The 20,595-nt window shown below is 42.6% G+C and overlaps 1 protein-coding gene across 3 annotated transcripts in view; it reads left to right on the top strand.

The window, feature by feature from the left end:
* The window catches only part of Homer2 (homer scaffold protein 2), a 161,881-nt gene that overhangs the window by 101,358 nt on the left and 39,928 nt on the right, over positions 1 to 20,595 (top strand). For all 3 annotated transcript variants that reach the window (XM_017800955.2, XM_008844429.2, XM_008844430.2), the window contains exon 2: positions 14,448 to 14,604. Coding sequence is in view for 2 of the 3 variants with exons in the window: in XM_008844429.2 (XP_008842651.1) it covers positions 14,448 to 14,604 (157 nt within the window). In the remaining variant the exon portion in view is untranslated. The remainder of the gene's footprint in view (positions 1 to 14,447; positions 14,605 to 20,595) is intronic.

Below are 20,595 nucleotides of genomic sequence, written 5' to 3'. Positions count from 1 at the left end.
AGTTTCTTTTCTGGTCCTGTCTGGTGTTCTATATGCTTCTTGTATTTGTATAGGTATGTGTTTTTTTTATTTTGGGAAATTTTCTTCCATAATTCTGTTGAAGATCTGGTCCATGCTATTATCTTGGGATTCTTCTCCTTCCTGTATGCCTATGATTCGTAAGTTTGGTCTTTTTGTGGTATCACACAGTTCCTGTATATTCCATTCTTGCTGTTTCTTAAATTTTTCATAATCTTTGCTTGAGTGGTCTAGTTCAACCACTTTATCTTTCAGTCTTGATACTCTGTTTTCTATTTCATTCATCGTATTGGTGAGGCTTTCTCCTGTCATTTCTAATTGGCTTACTGAATATCTCACTTCCCTCTTCATTTCAGCCTGAGTATTCTTCAGTGTTTCTAACTCTTTTCTGAATTCATTCAGAAGTATATCCCTATCTTTCAGTTCTTTGATTTCTTGGTTTATGTGTTCTTTAAATTCACTGAATTCTTTTATCATGTTTATAATTGTTCTTTTGAGTTCCATCCATGTCTTGCATTATCTCTAGGGGTTCTCATTGTAGTCCTCTAGAGGACTATTGGTGTTTGGTGGGGATATATTATTTTGGTTTTTCCTGTTTTTTTTTTTTTTTTCCTCTGTGATTTTGACATGTGAATTTCTTTTGTAGTTTCTGATTCTTGTGTGAGACTCAAGCATTCAAGTTTAGGTCTGCTTCTTTTTGTGAACTTTATGTGTCTTTGTGGTTTACTGTTTGGGCATGAAAAGCTGGTTCCTCTAAGCTTCCAGTTCTCTCTTTTGATTTTATATTGGAGTTCCCACAGAGGCCCAAGTCAGATGAGGATCAGATGCTCTCAGGCTTTCTCCTGAGACCCGGATCCCTCCAGGAAAGATTTTGGCCTCAATTTGGGGGTTGGACTGGCCTGGGAGCCGGGCCCAGGAAAATGTTGGTCTAGGGCAGCTGGTGGCTGTCCCACCCAGAGATGCAAGAGAAGAATTGGGCTGTAGGTGGCCCCAAGGTCTCCTGGGGACTGCATTGAGGAGCTGGGTTGGTCTGGATGCAAAGGATCAGGAAGAGGAAAGGTCAGCCCAGGCGTCCAGGAAAGAGGCTTGTGGGTCATGCATGCCCATGGAAGCAGAGGGAGGTGAGGGCCGGGTCAGGCCCAGAAGCAGTGGTCCTTGGGACCTGAGAAGGAACTGAGTTGGTCTGGATGCAAAGGATTAGGAAACAGTGGTGGTTCCCCAGGTGTCTGTAGCGCCAAGACAAGTAATGGGACAGGACCCAAACTAGAAGGAGAGAAGGGTGGGGGAATTGGGAGGGTGAATGAGGCTGGGGGAATGAAGGCATGGAGGGTGTGATTGACTTTCCCTGAAGAGAGGCCCGTGGGTTGGAGAGAGTCCTGCGGGTCGTCATATCTTCATATTTTTACTTTAAAAATATTTATTATTTTTATTTAATGTGTAATGTGTAATGTGTCTGCTTGTTGTGGAATGCCCACTGAAGTCAGAAGAGGGCATTGCATCATTCCCTGGAACTGGTGTTATAGACAACTGTTAGCCACCATGTGGGTGCTGGGACCCAATCCCTGGTCCTCTGCAAGATGGGCCAGTGCTCTTAACTGCTGAACTATCTCTCCAGCCCCTCATATCTTTTACTTTGTATCTTTCTCTTTAAAGGGAGCTCTTGTATATAATGTATAGTTGGGTTTTGTTTTTTGTTAATCTACTCTGATGTTTTAACTGGAGTATTTAAAACATTAACATTTAAGATAACTAGTTGTCTAATTGGATCAGTTTCTAAATTTATATTGATTTTTATTTGTGCCTTGTTGCTCTTGTTCTTTTTTTTCCTCCAATTCTTTGTTGTTGTTCATTGCTTTTCTGCCTTTTGTTTTGTGGTTCTGGGAACTGGATCTGGGGCCTTTGAATGCTAGACAAAGGCTTTACCACCGAGGTACATCCTTAGCTTCTCCAGATAGTCAAGGCCCAGGTTGGCTTTTGACTTACAGTGTAACTAAGGATGTCTTAAACTCCTGATCTTCCTGCCTTTTTCCTAAGAGCTGGGGTTACAATCACGTCAGGTTCCTTGTGAGGGTTTAATTGACCATTTCATATGATACAATGTTTTCTTCTTTCTTTTATCTCTCAAAGATGTTTCATTTTTCACTTGTTACCTTAGACTTTTCAGTTCTCGTTTACAGTGAGTCCAAACCCACTTTCAAATAACATTATCCTGCTTCACACACAGAAATGCCTTACAGCCTCAGGAGCTGTCACTGTCACTCATTTCACACTGATATGTAAGTGTGTCACATGCACACAAAGCAAAATACGCTGCTTATGTTATTGCTTTGAACATCCTGTTATCTTTTAGATCAGTGAATAATAATAAAAGGTTTTATTTTACCTTCTGTCTGATGCTTTTTCTTTGCGTGAATCAAGTTTCTGACGCATATCATGTTCCTTTTCTGCAAGCTTCCTGTTAATGTTTCTGGCAAACAGTCCATTGTTAACAAATTCCATCAAGTTTTAGCTGAGAGTCTTTCTTTCTCCTTCACTTTCAGAAAATAATTTTGCAGAATACAGAATTTTAGACTGGCATTTTTTTTTTCCCTCAACGCATTAGTACTGCACTGTACTCTTGACTTGCTCACATGGTTTGTGAAGCAAGGTCAGATGTCATTTTTAACTTTACTACTCCATAGGGAAAGTGGATCATCTCCCCTCCCTTGGCTTCTTTTCAAGGATCTATTTTTTGTTATTTTCTAAAGTTCGAATGTGATAAGTATTGGTATGGTTTTACTTACCATTTAATTAGTCCCACTTGGTGGTCCTTGAGTTCTTGGGCCTGTGATTTGTTGTCTGACATTTACTTGGGTGAAATTTTTCAACAGCATTGCTTTAAATAATACTTCGTTTGTTTCTTCTCCTATTATACTTTATAACTTTTATAGTTTTCCATCAGTTCATGGATGTTTGGAAGAGTTTTTCTCCCCCGCTCTCTTCTCCTTTCTTTTCAGTTTTCAAAGTTTCTATAACCTTAGGCTTGGAGTTGTTTTTCTCAGCCCTGTTTGGTCTACTACTAGCCCACCAAAGACATTCTTTAGTTCCATTTCAGTGGGTTGTTTTTTTAAATCTTAGTGTTCCTGCTTGATTCTTCTTACAATTTTTCTCTCACTGCTTACATTACCTGTTCTTACACATTGTCAGCTTTTCCTATTAACCCTTTTAACATATTATTAACAGTTTTAAACAATCCTGATCTCATTATTCCAATATTCCCTTCCATGTAATTTTTTGTTGAAAGATAGACATGGCAGACATGCTGAATGGAAGGAACTGCAGTTGGTGTATAGTAGCACAGTGTGTTGGGAAGGCAGTCTTATAGTTTTATGAACAGGTCTTTTTTGGGGGGCTGGTCCAACACCCCCCAGTGGGAACATCACCAGAGTATCTCAGTGTTTTCCTTCCTGCTTACGAGGGATTAGATAGCTGAGGGGAACAGAGTTGAGTGTTTCTAATCTCCCAGTTCATTTGGGCTCTGACAGTGTCCCCCAGGACATTAGGCTCCCTGAGGGCAGGCCTTGTCAGAATGGAGTGCTCTGTTGGTATATTTTACAATGGTGACTTTCCTCTCTACCTGCTAGAAGCATGTGGGGTTTTCTTTGATCTTCATTGTCAGTACTTGGTAAGACTCCTGAATGTAAAAGTTCCAATGATGGACCCCGTGTTGCTTTTCTCATTGCTGTGATAAAATACCCTACAAACACATCTAAAGGAAGAGAGGGCTTATTTGGGTTCACAATTTGAGAAAGGGTACAGCCCATCATGGTGGGAAAGTGTGGTGACAGAACATGAGGTCCCATTGCATCCACAGTCAGGAAGCAGAGAGGAGACAGTACTGGTGCTCAGCTTGCTTCCCTCTGTTTTCCCCTTTTTATTCAGCCTGAGACTCTAACCCATAGGATGGTGTCATCAATATTCAAGGTGGGTCTTTCCTCTTCAGTTAAAGAAACACCCTCATATACTCAGAAGCATCTCTCCTAGGGGATTTCACATCCAGTCTAGACAATAAAGATTAACTATTACAACTCTACCCTTGTCAATGCGACACCCAAAGCATCACTATTAACCAGGATACCCTAGAACTAAGTTCCCATGGAGTTTTTGTTTTGTTTTGGGGTTTTAAAATATTTATTTATTTATTTATTTATTTATTTAATTTTGGTTTTTTTGAGACAGGGTCTCCCTGTAGCCTCAGCTGGCCTGGAACTAGCTATGTAGACTAGACTGTCCTTGAACTCATAGCGATTTGCCTGCCTCTACTTCCTGAGTGCTGGAATTAAAGGCATGCGCCACCATGCCCCGCTTGCTTATTATTTTTATTTTATGTATATGAATATACAGGCCTGGAACGCACTATATAGATCAGACTGGCCCCAGTTTCACAGAGATACACCTGTCTCTGCCTCCTGACTGCTGGGATTAAAGGTGTGCACCACCATGCCTGACTTCCCACAGAGTTTTTAACTCTTAGACCTGTCCATTGTCTGCTTGTATGTAAGTGAACCCATGTCATGTAGTGCCTGCAGAGGTCAGAAGAGGGTGCCAGTTTCCCCTGGAACTGGGGTTATAAACAGTTGTTTGCCACCATGTGGGTGCTGGGAATCAAACTCAGGTCCTCTAGAAGAACAGTCTGTGCTCTTAACCACTGAGCCATCTCTCCAGCCCTGGTTTTGGTTTTTTGAGACACTGTCTCGCTGTAGCCCCAGCTGGCCTGGAACTCACTATATAGACCAGGCTGGCTCCAATTTCACAAAGATACACCTGCCTCTGCCTCCTGACTGCTGGGATTAAAGGCGTGAACCACCATGCCTGCCTTCCTACAGAGTTTTTAACTCTTAGACCTGTCCACAATGTGAGTTCAGCAGTTTGTTAATTTAGTTCAGGATTTCCTACCCTGGTTAGTACTGGGTTTCTGTTTCTGGTGAGCAATGACTCTCTGTATATACCTGTTTCTCTCTCCAATTTGAGGGCTGTGGTTTGCTATAGCCCAGTTCTGTGATGGAGCTAAGTTCAATTTATTTATTTTTTCCTGCTTAGGATGGAGTGTAGACTTCCAAGTTCTTTATCTACTAGACTGGAAACCAGACATTCTCCTAATTACACCTTTGAAATCTCTGTGGCCTGTCCCTGGTGGCCTGTTCCCACTGCTCACAACCAGTCATTCACCTCTCCATTCTAGGACAGTGTCCCAGTAGTAACTTCTAGACTCATCTTTCTTTCATTCATTCTCAATGCAAGTGCCAGTTACCCCTCTTTATGATTTTTTTTTTTGGTCTTTTTGAGACAGGGTCTCCCTGTAGCCCCAGCTGTCCTGGAACTCACTATGTAGACCAGGCTAGCCTTGAACTCACAGAGATCCACCTGCCTCTACCTCCCGAGTGCTGGGATTAAAGGCATGCACCACCATGCACGGCATCACTTCATAATATTTTTGATCACGCTGCACTTTTGCTCATTTCCTAAGGATACTTATCATGAAACAATTTACTCATTTTCTTTTTTAATTTAAATTTAATTTTATTTGTTAAAAGCTTTTTTTGTTGGTTTTTTTTTTGGAGATAGGTTCTCACTAATAGCCTTGACTAGCTTGGAACTTGATATGTAGACCAAGCTGACCTCAAATTTGCATCCAACCTGCCTCTGCCTCCAAGTGCTGGAATGTGAGGCATGTGTCACTACCTGGCCCATTTTGATATATAAATAGGAGAGCAACAGATCATAAGATTCAGTATGCTCTAGGTAAAGTGGGTATTGGGCAGCAAGGCATGATCCCACAATGAATTCACTGCTACAAATTAATTACTTTCTTGTGAATACTTTTTAAATGTAACAGACTAAAACATCAAATAAAATTCTAGTTTATCAAGAACAGAATATTTAATCAAACATCTAATTTATTTCTTACTATAGATGAGTTTAAATCCTTCCAACATTTAAAATTGTGAACATTATTTTCCTAGTCTCCTAGTCTTCTTTTAAAATTCATCTTTGGTTAAGATTAGAAATTGTGTTGCCAAGTCATAGCCTCATACGGTGTAAAAATCTTCTATATTGTATTTCATTGCAGTATAATATGAAAATCTGTGTGCACAGATGTGTTGTAGCAAAAGGAAGAACACAAACTGTTCCTTCGGCAAGATTTTGCACTCTCTTGAATTAGGCTGTCCAGAAATCATTAATCATTGTGAGTCTGGCAATTCACCACCTGCTTTTTTAGAAATCATTACTTAGACAATTTCTAATTCTTGGTTTGAGGTTCACAGTATGTGAACCATGAAATTCTGCTTTTTTATTCAAAACCTATTCTATTCACTATAGATTCAGGTGGAATGATTTTTTAATTTTTTTGAGACAGGGTCTCATGTGGCCTAGACTGGCCTCTTGAACTTCTGATCCTCCTGCCTCCACTTCCCAAGTGCTGGGATTATAGGCATGCACCAATCTTACCCAGCTTATTCAATGCTGGGGACTGAACTCAGGACTTCAGACATGCTAGGCAAACATTCTACCAATTGAGCTATATACTCGGCTGTGGAATGAGTTTTCATACAATAATATAGATGTCCAATATACTGTCTACAGAATAAAATCATGAATATATGCTAAGACACGATGCCTTCTAGCCTTCTATAAACAATGTACAGTGTCCATTCGTGCCTAAAGGTAGTTTGTAAGTACAGGTTACATGCCTGTGTGCCACTCACGTGACAGAATCGTGTATATCATGCAGCCCCCATGTTATTTCCTGGCAGTCTTGGATTGAGAATACCACTTCTTAAAGTGAAATTGCATAATTATGGGAACAAAAATCCAAAAGCATTTAACATTCTTCTTACGTATTTATTTTTTGGAATGCATTTTGAAGAGAAAATTGCTTTGCTATAAATTTTCCATAGAACACAGTCAAGAGAAGTTGGCCCTGCAATAAAGGCTGATTTCCTTAGCGTGATACTCAGGACCCATGGCTGTCTGTCTATAGTCTGCCCTTGGCCTCATCTGCCACCTCTTCCTGTAGCTGCAGAGTGGTCCTAGTAGATGTGTGGGTTTCTGTGCTTGGAGCCAGGGAGATGTGTGTGGAGGGATATAGGAGGGGAGGGGTGTCTGTGCAAACTGAGAGGTACCATTTGGACATGGGATGGCACTGCAGTCTTGAAGTGAGTTTTATTTTTTTCACCTGCCCCTGTCCTTGCTCAAGACTCCCCATCCTCTCCCCTCCCCATGATCTCTTTACTATCTTGCATCTTCAGAGAAGCTTCACGTCCACCCATGAAAATATTTGCTTTCCTACCTTCACACCTCTACAGCTCTGCCTTTTAAGTGTCCAGAGCCCCTGCCACTACCCTGGACCCTTCCCCCCTTTCAGAGCACTTGGGAATGGATCAGATGCCCTCTCTGGGGAAGCCTATGGTCTGTGGAACTTGATTAGACCCACATCACAGCAGGAGAATGTGTATTGAAAGCTCTTTAAAAACTTCCAGACACTCCAAGGCATCATTAGTAAGGCCTGTCATTGTTCATTGGGGGGGCACGTGTGTATTTTTCATGGGTGTAAATGTGACCCAAAAGGGAATCCCCAGTCAGTAGACCAGGAGAATTTGTGATGATTATTTTTTTTTCTCTGAGATCTCTGATTTATCAAAAGTGTGATGATTGGGAATCTTGGGAGGGGGGGTTGGACATAACTTTAATACAGCAAGGCAGCTGTGGTTCACTTGAAGAGTCTCAGACCAAGCAGGGAGATAGACTTCTGGCACAATTTTGGCAAGTTCGAGTTCCTTAAGTAGTTGTTCATGCTTGGAACAAGATTTGAGCAACAATTCTTTGTGTCCACACAAATGGCAGGGCTGCCTGGATGATATATTAAGTTCCTTGGGCTTCTGTTTATGGATTTTGTTCTGTTGTATGTCTACAGACTTGCAAACACTTGCCTTTTATTTTCATTTATTTTTTCCTTTTTCTTCTCACTTTCCTTTTTATTTGCCATTAATTTTAGAATATATTTCAGTATCTGACATAGTTAAACCTCCCCCATTGCTCTTCATTTTCAGTTTTCTATACAAATAACCTTGTCTAGTTCTAAAAATAATCCTACTGATATTTTTATTATATTAAACTTATATATTAATTTAGGATAATTGACATCTTCATATTGATTTTCTTATTGAAGAACAGAGTATATCTTATTTACTAAATCTTTCTTTTGTGTGCCTTGGAGGTATTTTATTTATTCATGTATGATTTTTTTGAGACAGGGTCTCCCTGTAGCCCCAGCTGGCCTGAACTCAGTATGTAGACCAGGTTGGCTTCGATCTCACAGAGATTCACCTGCCTCTGCCTCCCGAGTGCTGAGATTACAGGTGTGAACACCACACATCCCCAGATTTTGAGGGGTGGGTATTTTTAATATAGATCATGCATAATTAGTTCTTAAGTAGAGTCCTAGGCACTATATACTTTTGGTTGCTACTATAAATGACATTTAAAACAATTTAATTGTAGGGGTTGGAGAGGTAGCTCGGGGTAAAGAGCAATTACTGTTCTTCCAGAGGATCCACATTTGATTCCCAACACCCACATGGCAGCTCTGTCGCTCCCTTCTGGCTTTTACAGGCACTTACATACATACCAATATTCATAGGCAAACAAAACACTTAAATAAAATAAATAGATCTTTAAAAAATAAAAAATAATTTTTGTGATTTGTTCTTGGTTATTTGTATATATAAGAATATCATTGCTTTATGTTTTAATTAGTTATTTTATACTCGCTACCTTACTGAATTTTATTATTCATGTATATAGTCATTTCTGCAAATAATAATAACCATGTCTTATTTTTTAGATTTTTTGTGAGAGTGAATTAGATTTCCTGCTTGAGAGAATATGTGGGAATTTCTGTCTGCATCTCTTTTTTTCTGTAGCTCTCTGTCTGGGTTCTGGGTATTTGGCCCCACCAGCAAGAGGCCTGTTGTCCATCTGGAGTGCTGGCCAAGGGCCAGGTGAGCCATGCTTCTGATCCTGGCTTGTGTCCTGAAAGGGTGAGGATTGTAGTATGGTAGCGGATAATTGGCTAGCATTCACAAGGCCATGGGCACTGTGAAAACAAAACAAAATCACAGTGGAGTACATGTCAGACCTCAGGAGGTGCTGTGATAGGACTTGACTCTTTCTGGATAGCTGAGGAAGGAGATTTTAGGCCTAGGGATAGCATGGGTTTTGGTATGGGCATGTGAAAATGTAGGTGATTCAGAAGTGCTGGAAGAAAGGCAAGGACAGTTACTGAATATTCACCTAGTGTGTGAGGCCCTAACTGTCCCAAAACAACAGAAGTGCTAAAAGAAACAGGCCAAGAGGCTGGGGAGATGGCTTCATTGTTAAAGCACTTGCCTCACAAGTATGAGGATCTGAGCTATTGATCCCCAGAACCAATGTAAAAAGAGGGGCATGGTGGCATGCTCCTGTAATACTGGTGATGTTGAGATAGAAGGAAGAGACAGACAGATCCTGGGAGTTTCTTGGCCAGCTAGCGTAGCCTATGTGACAAAGTTCTAGGCCAGCAAGAGACAGTCTTCAACAAAAACTGGAAGGTGCTAGAGAAATGAGACCTGAGGTTGTCTGTCCTCTAGCCTCCACAGGAACATACACACACACACATGTACACATGCATGTGTGTACCTATACATATGTGTGCATGTGCATGTGCACACACACATACGTATACAAAGAAAAGAGAGGAGCAGAAGTCAGTTTGTGAGAGGGCAGGGCAAGTGGGCAGGTGGGTAAGTGGGCAGGAGCCTGTGAGTATTCCCAAAGCTTGGAGCTGGCCTTGTGAGAGATCAAATAGAAGAGCCTTTGTTGCTGGGTAGGCTGAGGAGACTCTTGGTGTGTAGATGCTGTTTGAAGGGGCTAAAGAGTCAAGACTGAGTGTACCTTATGAGACTTTGAAATGTTTAAATAGCTGAAGAAATACTTTATGAATCACTTTTGCAATTCAAATCAAATAGAAGTAGGAAAAATAAAAATCATGAGGCTTTATAGATTTGTGTCAGAAAACAGCCTGGCACTAAGTAAAGGATTATGACAAGTTAAAACCTCATTTTCCTTTCTTTTTTTTCTACAAAAACAGTAGCCATGCCAGTTCTTTGCAGAATTATTTCACACAGAGCCAGAAATCATTCAAAGCAGAAGTGGTCTCTGCCGAGTGGTTTTCATGTTCCAAACCTACATATGTTGCACAGAGCATCTAATTATTCTTGGGGACAATTACTGTCAGGTTCCAAAATGTGTTCAATGAGCAGCAATTGGTGTTTATTTAGCTCTTAAAAGACTATGTAAGGGAACAGTAGGTTATATTGTCTGCCCTAAGAAATGTCTTGCCATCCGGAAACATCTGCTTTCTATTTAAAGCTGAGAAGAAGGAATGGGGGTATATTTGAAATATACTCCTGGAGCACCAAACACCAAAGAGAGAAGAATGAAATTGGATCTGACAGTGCTTTCTGTTTTCTACATACACACTCTTCCCCTTGTCCCTGCTGGGAGGGAACTGTGGCCTCCTGGATTGGGGAGCTCTGATTCTGTTGACTCTATTTTATTCTGATTTGTACACTTATAGGAACTGACACTCATGGCCTCATTTTAGCGCTTTCACTTTTTCAGGTGAGGCTAAATTGCCTGTCAAAGCTGTCAAAGTTGGGGTCTGTTTCTCTGAGTTAGAAGTACTCCAGTTTGGTTTGTTTTTTTTTTTTTTAAGCTTTTACAATTTTATTAGACTCTTAAAGAAAAAATCCTCAGGTTAGGTGAGCTGGTTATCTTGGCAGCTGCCTTGAGGAGGTGAATAGTGGGAAGAAGGAAAGGAAGCCATGCAGGTTTTAGAGCCTACATGGAGGTCAGACTCCTGGCCGATTTGCAGCCACATAGCTGGGAGAAGGAAGATTTAGAGAAAAAGTGAAGAAACACAAGATGCTAGGGGCAGCCCAAAGCTTTAAAGAAAGAATGTTTAGAAAGAAAGGCACGAAGAAGGAAAGAAGAAATTACGCTTTCCTGAAGAGTTCAGGAAAGTGGGCAGACTTACAGAGACCTACATGGCTGTGGCTGGTCTAGAAGTTCTGCGGGGGATCTGAGCTAGTTCCAGACAGGAAATATTCACTACCGTATTAACACACCAGGTATTCCACCCATTTGTTTAGCATTACTTAAGGTGAACCTGCCTTCATGGCACCAGATAACTGACCAGGAATTATCACCAGGTAATTGACCAGTGGCACTGAAAAAGTAGTTCCTCCAGCAGATAGACTTCTTTTTTTATGGTCTGGACCAGTTCAATTTATGGGGCTTACTGATACCCTAACATTCGTCCCTCTGAAGAGGTAACCCTAAAATCTTTTAGGGATAAAAGCTCCCAAATACTTTTAACATTTTTGGCCTTTGGGACAGAGTACATTACTAAAAGGCCCAGGAACATTTTGACTTTCAGCCAAGAAGGAAACTGGCTACTTTTCTTTTGGGTAGAAGTACTCCAGTTTTATCCTTAATGATGTCAAAGTTTGTATCCTAACATTATCTTGTGACCCTGGGCTCTCTATGTGGATAATGTTGTCAACACAGAGCTGTTAGGATCAGATGGGGATATTGCCAACCCCTTGGTGTGTCTTAAACTTTCTGTGAGGACAGTGTATTTGTTATCTAGTGCTGTGGAACCATCACAAATTTAACATAGTTCTGTTGGTCAACAATCTGAGTGTGGCTTAGCTGAAATGTGATCCTGTATGTGCCTCTCCACATCTGTGAATTTCTGGTTGGGGTCCTGAAGGCAACTCAAAGTGACTTCAGTCCATATGCAGAGCTGAGAAGGCAACTTTGGAGATGGAGGCCTCTGGTCTGTGTGCTCACCTTGACCCAAGTCATGTCAAGTAGACAGCAGGCCTCCAGAGCTATAGGAGACCTTTGAGGGATAGATTGTATGTTGACAGTCTGCTGTGTCATTCTAGATGAAAGATGCTGGCTTTTGGGACCATGCCCTCCACTGTTTGCCAGATCCTGTAGTGGCATCTAAGGAGAATACTTCTCCAGTTTCTTCCTGGATAACAGTCACCTAGAACTCTTGCTGAAGGAGATCCCCCCAGGTCTCCTCACCAAAGAGCCAGATGCTGGGGGGCTGCGATAGGCCTGGGAGCTGGTGTCTTTAGTAAGTTCCCAGCTAATTGCCATCATGGATGCTTAGGAAACTGTTTTAAGCACTCTGCATGCTTGTATCCAAACCCATCCCTTTTCCTCACTACGAGAAACAGGTGGAAGATATGAAAGCCTGGGCTCCTTTCCTGAAAAGAGCTCCCCTCTGACCTATGGACTACTTTCAGTGCTGAGAGAGAGGGCAGCAGAGATGAGCTATAATTTTATTCTTCAAAAATGCTCTGGAGTGACTGCTGTACACATATGCAGAACATCGTGTAAGGAAGTATTTTCTTTCAGTGTTGTACTTAGATGATTAGAAAACTCTGGTTCTGGGTTGTGAGTGGCACAGCTGGGCCATCTAGATGTCAGACTTCCCTACATCATATATATGTGTACATGCTCTGCACAGCCTGGCCCCCAACAACAGATGTGAGACATTACGAGAATCTTTTGTTTGTTTTTACAGCTGTCCCCTAGCTGCTGGAAGGGTGTGGGTTTAGGATCAGGCAAGTGAACTTGGGGGTTGAGGGAAATGGCCTAGCAGTGCACACTCCTAGAGTCACTTCTCCTGCTCCCTGGGACCTAGAAGGGAACCGGGCAAGCTGGTCTTCGGCCACACTTCTGGAACACCAGCCTTCAAAAGCAGAGGGATTGACGCTGCACTCGCGTGCCCTTTTAGAAGTTGTCATGAGGGTTCCCATGTTCCTCTAGCACTTGCTGATATCTGTGATATTATCTGATACCCCTTGCATGAGGCCCAAATAGTTAATTGTTTTTCTAGAATAAAAGTTTCCCTTCAGAGTTCTGTTTCCAGTAATGAGTCTTCTGCAGGCAGAAGGGGCTCAGAGACTTCTCTGCCTGAAACTTCTCTATGGAGAGAGCAGACACTCGACATCCACCGACTCCCTGGAGCTTCTGTGTCTTCTTGGGTGCCCTGTTCTTCTATGTCTTGTCTTTTGTCATTGTTAGGATTTTAAAAATTAATTTGACAAAACCAAAATTAAACCCTTTGATTTAATTTTGTATCTCTAATGAGTGCTTTAAATCTGTAGTGTCCTATGAATTTATTTTTACATGCTGGTGCCTTTTTTTCTATTTTTGTTTTATTTTGAACGCTTAAAAGGATTTCTGAGATAGATTGCCTACAGAGCCTTTCTTCAAAAAGCAGGTTTTGCGATGAGTCTATATTTCATTTGTGTTACTTTGTTAAACAGATATTTTAAAGTATGAACATACAATGAATTCTGTTATGCTTTTTATCTGTCTTATTTATTAATGCCTATCGTTAGGGTCTGATTAATTCTCTACTAAGCAGAAAGAAACATAGATAATGTGTTAATTTGGTTGGCAATCACATAAAGAGTTTAAAGGCATGCGGAATAAAAAAAGTAGCAATACATTTCAGGACCAGCAGAAGAGGTGAATTTGAAAAATTCTACATAAAACTCCAAGTTTTTACATGGCAGGTCTACATAAATTTGAAGGCCTGGTCAAGTTATAAAGTCAAGTTAAGTCCTTAAATGGCTTCAAAAGCAAACTAAGGTGATTATTCTATTATTCAAAACAATTCTGCAGGGGCCTGCTGCTCTTGCAGAGGACCCATCCAAAACTCCAGTTTCAGGGAGTCCTATGCCCTCTTCTGACCTCTGAAAGCATTGCTTCACAATGGGTACACTTAAACACATGCAGTCAATATACTCTATACACATAAAATAAAAAAATAAAAAAATTTTTAATTCTACAAATTTAAGAAATACTTAGAAGAAATATATTAAGCTGCAAATGGCTTGTGAAATCCTAAAATTAATGCAGAATTCCCTAAAATAAATTTGCTAAAAAAAAAAATCCTAAAATGAATTAGTTCCCAAAGTCCCTCAAAACGCCAACAGCGTGTCTGAAGAAGAACAGGACTCTTGACAGGGGTATAAAACCTCTTAAGGAGGAGTTATTTTTTTAAGCAAATTGCTCATTAGGCCAGTTGCCCAGCAGCCTCAAGGAGGTCTTAGCTAAATGGAGTGTGGGTTGCAAAAGTTCCCGGGGTCTCTCTCTCCTTTCCTCCTCTCTTCTCTCTCCTTTTTTTAATTGTCCTCATGCATATGTATCTTTGCCAATAAGCTATTTAAAATCTTTTGAGGCAGTGGGTGGCCTAGAAATCATAAATTATACATTAGGTCAGGTTCCATCAACTCACATGCACATCTGTCCTGTTGCAGAGAACAGCCCATCTTCACCACCCGAGCGCACGTCTTCCAGATTGACCCCAGCACCAAGAAGAACTGGGTCCCTGCAAGCAAGCAGGCAGTCACTGTTTCCTACTTCTATGATGTCACCAGGAACAGCTACCGGATCATCAGCGTTGATGGAGCGAAGGTATTGCCAGCCCCCTACCTCCCCCCAGCTGATTTTAACATCCTCACTTATTTTTAATCCAAAGCAGTATGGTACATTTGAAAACTGACGGGAAAAAGATGTATCCAAAATCCTGCCATCTTAACACTGAACTTATAATCATAACGTCTGCATAATCATATATCTTGCTCTTTCTTTTCCACTTAAAATTATGGCAAATGAGTGAAAAACAGATTTCCCTGTTACCACACTGTCTTCATAATGAACATTTTAATGCCTGTACAGTGATTACATTAGGGCCTATAATGCTCTTAATTTCTCCATGACAGCTTCAATTTCTTGCTGTTGTAGATATTAAGCGTTCCCACAACCAAATCCTCAGTTGTTCATTATATGCTTATTGCTTTCTTTGGAACATTTCCTCAGGATACGTTCCTATAAGTAGTATTACAGGTCACATTCTGACTCTGCATGCATATTGCCAAATTGCTTTCAGAAGGCTTCTTTCTTGCAGTCTGTATGAGGGTGCTAGTTTATTGCTCTCATCTGATTCTGGGGTTGCTAGAGACAGGAGTCAAATTTTGTTAAATAATTTTGCAGTATTTCTTTTGTTCATTTGTTTAGAACAGGGTGTTGCTATGTAGCCTAGGCTAGCCATGAACGGGAAGCAGTCCTCCTGCCTTGACCTCTCAAGTACTAGGATTACAGGCACACACAATCATGCTTAACTTAGTATTTCTTGGGATATTTTTTATTTCTGATATTTCATTATTTGCTGTCTTTCTTTATATTTTTTCCACATTATTTCTGGGAGCGGAATGAACAGAAGTCAACAGAAGTACCACCACCACCATGTCTTTAAAAATAAACTTTCTGCTTTATGGTCTCTGCCTTTAGTCTGTGTCCACTATGCTGGGTACTTTCTGTGCTATCAACCTGAAGCATGGTGTGTCTAAAGCCGAAATCTCCTACTTACCATCTAAACCACTGCTCCATTTTTTATTTTTATTTTTCAATATTTGGCGCAAAACTAAAACAGAGTTTTCCTCTTTTTAAAAATATTTTATTATTTTTATTTTATGTATATGAGTGTATTGCCTGCATGTATGTGAGTGCACCCATATCATGCAAAGCCATGGAGGTCAGAAGAGGGCTTAGGATTCCCCTGGAACTGGAGTTAAGGTTGGTTGGTAGCTGCCATGTGGGTGCTGGGAATCGAACCCTAGTCCTCTGCAAGAGCAGTCAGTGCTCTTAACCGCTGAGCCATCTCTCCAGCCCCCAGAGTTTTCCTCTTAATATCTCACATGTTATTCTGGGGTTTTTTTTTTTTTGGTTTGTTTTTTGGTTTGTTTTTTGGTTTTTTTTGGAAACAGCTCATGGGTATGCCTCTGGTTTTGTTTTAAAACTGTAACATTTGTGGCTCAGTCATGCTTACAGCAGCCTTCTGACTGGTCTCTCGCCTGCTCTCTGTGATCCCTTATGGATTCTGCCTCTAGGTCAGATTTGCTAGGCAGTAGGAAGCAAGGGAGTTAAGAAGCAGGCAGTTGACCTATGCATAGACCCTCCCCTATTCTCCAAGTAGAAAGTATTGGGGAGCCACCATTAGGAGATCCCTAAGATAAGGCACAATGATCTGCTGGTTCCTCCTCACCTAACATGGGTCCCTGACCCATGTGTTTCCTTTGTGCTTTCAGCACCATGGTGCCTGCAGATGAAGGTGAATTGGCCTCATGGTCTTTCCCTCCCTCCCTCCCTCCCTCCCTCCTCCCTTCCTTCCTTCCTTCCTTCCTTCCTTCCTTCCTTCCTTCCTTCCTTCCTTCCTTTTCTTTCTCTCTTCGCTCTCTCTTTCTCTTTCTCTTCCTGTTTCTCTCTCTTTCTCTTTATCTTTCTTACTTCCAATTGTAACAGCCTTTCTTTCTGCTCAGCAAGGGACCCTAGAAGTCCTCATTTTATAGTCAAGGTCTAGGCACAGTTTGTGACCTGACCAAGTTTACAGTGTTGAGGAGTTGTGGCAAGCTGGTTCTGGTACCCAGTTCCTTGGTCCCAGGTCCTGATGTGGGTTGGCATAAGGTTCACTCTGGCAGCCAGAGAAACATTTCTTGACACTTTGTATGCAGTTAGTGTGTGTCCCCCAGCCATTTCAGAGAGCAGCAGCTGGTCTGGTGAACATCTTAAGAGACTTAAGAACTAGTATTTCCATCTAAGCAACTAAGATAGAGCATGGGAGATGGGGTAGGGGGTGGCCAGTGGTAAGAAAATGTGATAGTGCCTGGCACCTAATAGGCAGGTGCCTCATTTCTGGGCAATGAAAACTAAAAGTTCATTCTGTTTGCTTTAGTTTTTACATCTGGGAGGCACAGTGAGACTGTAGTTGTAATCGCCACTTCTCTTCTCTGTGCTTCTGAGCTGGAATTGCTTGGATTCTTTCCAGGATGTTCTGACAGGGATGGAGAATTGAGCTGACCTGCTTTCTTTCATCTGTAGATTCTGTCAATACATCTGCCATCCTTAGATAGGTTTGCACTTTTGTCAGCTGAGTTATCCAAGGATATGTTGGGCTTAACTACAGATAAAACAGCGTTCTTACAGCAAATGCATTGGTCTTATTAGCTAGGCTTTTGGTAATTTGTACAACTGTCAGCCGCTATATCATTATGGTGCTGCAGTTCCCACAAGCTGTGGCAATGTGCTGGAGTCCAAGTCAGCAGAAATGGCTTTGAGAAGTCAGATATGGGTGTGGGAAGGTGAGCTATGTGCTAGTTGTGGAGCAGAGCTAACTTAGGTCTAGTGTGGGGAATCCATCAAGTTAGAGAAGCACTTAAAAAGTGGAAATTGGAAATGTAGGGCTAGACTTAGTCATTGGGTCACTAACCCTTGTACTCAGGAGCTGAGGAGAGGGACAGGTTTCTTGCCTGGAGAATACTAGATGTAGTTCCAATGGCACCACAGCCTTCCTGGGCCCTGTCTTAACCCAGTGAGCAGCAGTGTGTAACATAGACAGTGCAGGTCTACATGGAATAATCCTGCGCCTCCAGCTTCCATAGTCAGGTGGGGCATGGAGACAGGACCTCAGAGAAGCTATTACTTCTGCCTGGTGCCACCCAATTTCTCCTTCCTTGCCTGCTGATAGAATCTTATTCTCCCCAGCCCCAGCTCTGCCCTGTGTGAATACTCCGAATACTCTAGATTGCCTGCTTGCCTACCTGCCTGCCTGTGGCTGCAGTAGGGTGCAGTCTACTGAGCTGACTGCTAGATACCTGTGCTGATATGATATACCTCCCCTTCCAGACTCTGGACTATTGTCTCTGCCCACCATCTCTGTGCAATCAGTATGGCTTTTCTGTCCTGATTTATGAACATCTGTTCTTGTTATGTGTTCACTGAGGCCCTACTTCCTGCCCAGATATACATTCAAGGTCCAGATACCTTCTCCTGGGCTGAGCACTGAAGCTTAGATACACCCAGGCTGGGGAAGTAGGCTACCTCATTGCTTTCCCTTCATTGTGCTCCCCAACATGGGGACAACCCCTCTTCATTTTAGGCCTTTGATTCTAAATGCTGATCTGTACTGTTATTTGGGGGACTATGTTTTAGCCCACAGACTATACTTGCTTTCAGCAGGCCTGGAGTCTGGGTCCTGCCTCTTGCTATTGGCCTGGCTATATCAAATGTCTAGCCTCAAACTTCTGCTTGGTACATAATGGACCAACCATGCTTTCCAAAACAGAGGCTGTTGCTGACTAGAAAAGGAAACTGTCCCTGTGTCTCTGGGATAGAGTAGTGGTGCTTCAGTCACAAGTTGGTGGGATGGAAGGGGCGTGGAAGTCATTTAGAGCAAAGGTCACACCAGACTCAGTTGCTTTGTAAGTTGGGCTGCTGGAAGAACACAGGATCTCCTGGAGGGGAGGTGCTGGACCCAGCAGCTTAGCTGCTCTTATTGCACACCAGACCCAGCAAGTGCCTCTTGCTGGTGGTGCCCTCTTTGGGGATGGACACCTGAGAGCAACTGGTGCAGTTTATCATCAGAAGATCTGATCCCAACCTATTCTTTATTCCTCTTAAAACATAAAAGTATTTCTGGGGCTGGAGAGATGGCTCAGGGGTTAAGAGCAGTGACTACTCTTGCAAAGGACCTGGGCTCGATTTCCAGCACCCATATGGCAGCTACGAACCGTCCTTAACTCCAGTTCCGGGCAATCTGAAGCCCTCTTCTGACCTCCGTGGCATTGCACGACAGGGGTGCACTCACATACATGCAGGCAATACACTCGTACACATAAAATAAAAATAATAAAATTTTTTTTAAAGTATTAACTTTGTTCAGGGACAGTATGACATATGTCCCTTCCAGCTGTGGCCTAAAGACACGACCTGGAGAGAACACTGCTGTGTGTTGCCTTAGCATCACCCAAGCCATAGGGGATGGTACATGCCTCATGTCTGTATAAGCAGCTGCCCAGAGACCAAGCTCTTTGCATATGCGGTTGGGAGTGGATACTTGCCTGTCTTGCTTTGGCATCTCAGAGCCAAACCAGAATTGGTCACACCGTAGATATGGTAGGAGAATGAGCCATGATGGGGAAGTGAGCTGTGATGAGGTGAGGCCTGGCATCTCCTCTCCAGGCCTGCAGGTGTACCAGGTTCACAGAAGGAGACTAGGCAGGGGCAGGGATCATTACCAAGGGGGAGTCAAGGAAGGTTTACAGAGGATGGACAGATAGAGGCCACAGAAGGACATCTAACCCTCAGCTTCTTAAAGCATTGCCATGAGCCATGTGACTCACACCAACAGCCACATGATTAGGGTGAGTTTTGGGCAGAACAGCCAACTATATCATAAAGAAACTCGGCATTTCCAGAGCATTTGTTAATTTATTCATTGCAGCCTTGATTTCACTGTGTTGTTGGAACTCTTTGTGGACTGAGTTAATCATTGCCATCCTTCTGAGAGGCTACCTGTGCCTGTGGGCAAGACTTGCCTGAAACAGGTGCTTCACCCAGGTGCTCTGAATGACTCTGCTGCCCTTGGATCTCAGTTCTCTATAGGATCACAGAAAATCTGTCTTGGAAGAGACCTTAGAGGTTGTCCATTCTACAAATATTTAGCAACACCTGCTGTGTCCCAGTTCCTGCCTGATCATATGATCATATTGGTTGAGAGGTTAGAAGTATCCAAACCCTTGACTTGTTTAGTATTCTGGAAATGTAAAATTGCTTTCAAGAACACAGTCTTGGCCAGCAAGATGGCTCAGTGGATAAGGGTACTTGCTGCTAAGCCTAACAGCCTGAGTTTGATCCCTGGGACCCATATGGTAAAAGGAAAGAATCAACTCTTAAAAGTTGTCCTCTGACCTCCATAAATGTACCATAGCATGTACACACACACACACACACACACACACAGATGTGTATTATAAAATTTTAAAAAAAAAAAAAAGACTCTCTGCTTCCCTGGGCCTGAAAGACCCACAGCAGGCTTTTCTCCTACCCACAGGCCTCTCTCTGGGGTAAGTCCATATAGCGCCTTGACTCCCCCAGCCACTTGACTCCCCCAGCCCCATTCACCCTCCTATCTCCCCTGCCCTTCTCTCCTCCGAGTTTGGGCCCTGCCCCATTCCTTGTCTTGGGACCCCAGGCACCTGGGGAACCAATAGTGCTCCCTGATCCTTTTCATCCAGACCAACATAGTGCCTTCTAGGCCCCAGGAGCACTGCTTCTGGGCCTGGCCCCGCCCTCACCCCCTCTGCTTCCCTGGGCCTGCACCACCCACCAGCCTCTTTCTGGGACCTGCAGAGCTGACCTTTCCTCTTCCTGATCCTTTGCATCCAGACCAACCCAGCTCCTCAGTGCAGTCCCCAGGAGTCCTTGGGGCCTCTTCCCACCCCATCTGCCTTTGCATATCTGGGTGGGATGGCCACCAGCTGCCTTAGACCAGCATCTTTCGTGGGCCAGACTCCCAGGCCAGTCTAACCCCCAAATTCCTGAAGCCAAAATCGTTCCTGGAGGGATCCA

This window comes from Nannospalax galili, unplaced genomic scaffold (assembly GCF_000622305.1).
Source record: "Nannospalax galili isolate Female #2095 unplaced genomic scaffold, S.galili_v1.0 scaffold902, whole genome shotgun sequence".
NCBI lineage: Eukaryota > Metazoa > Chordata > Mammalia > Rodentia > Spalacidae > Nannospalax > Nannospalax galili.
Note: the sequence above shows the minus strand (reverse complement) of the source record. Positions and strands in the feature narration are given on the sequence as shown.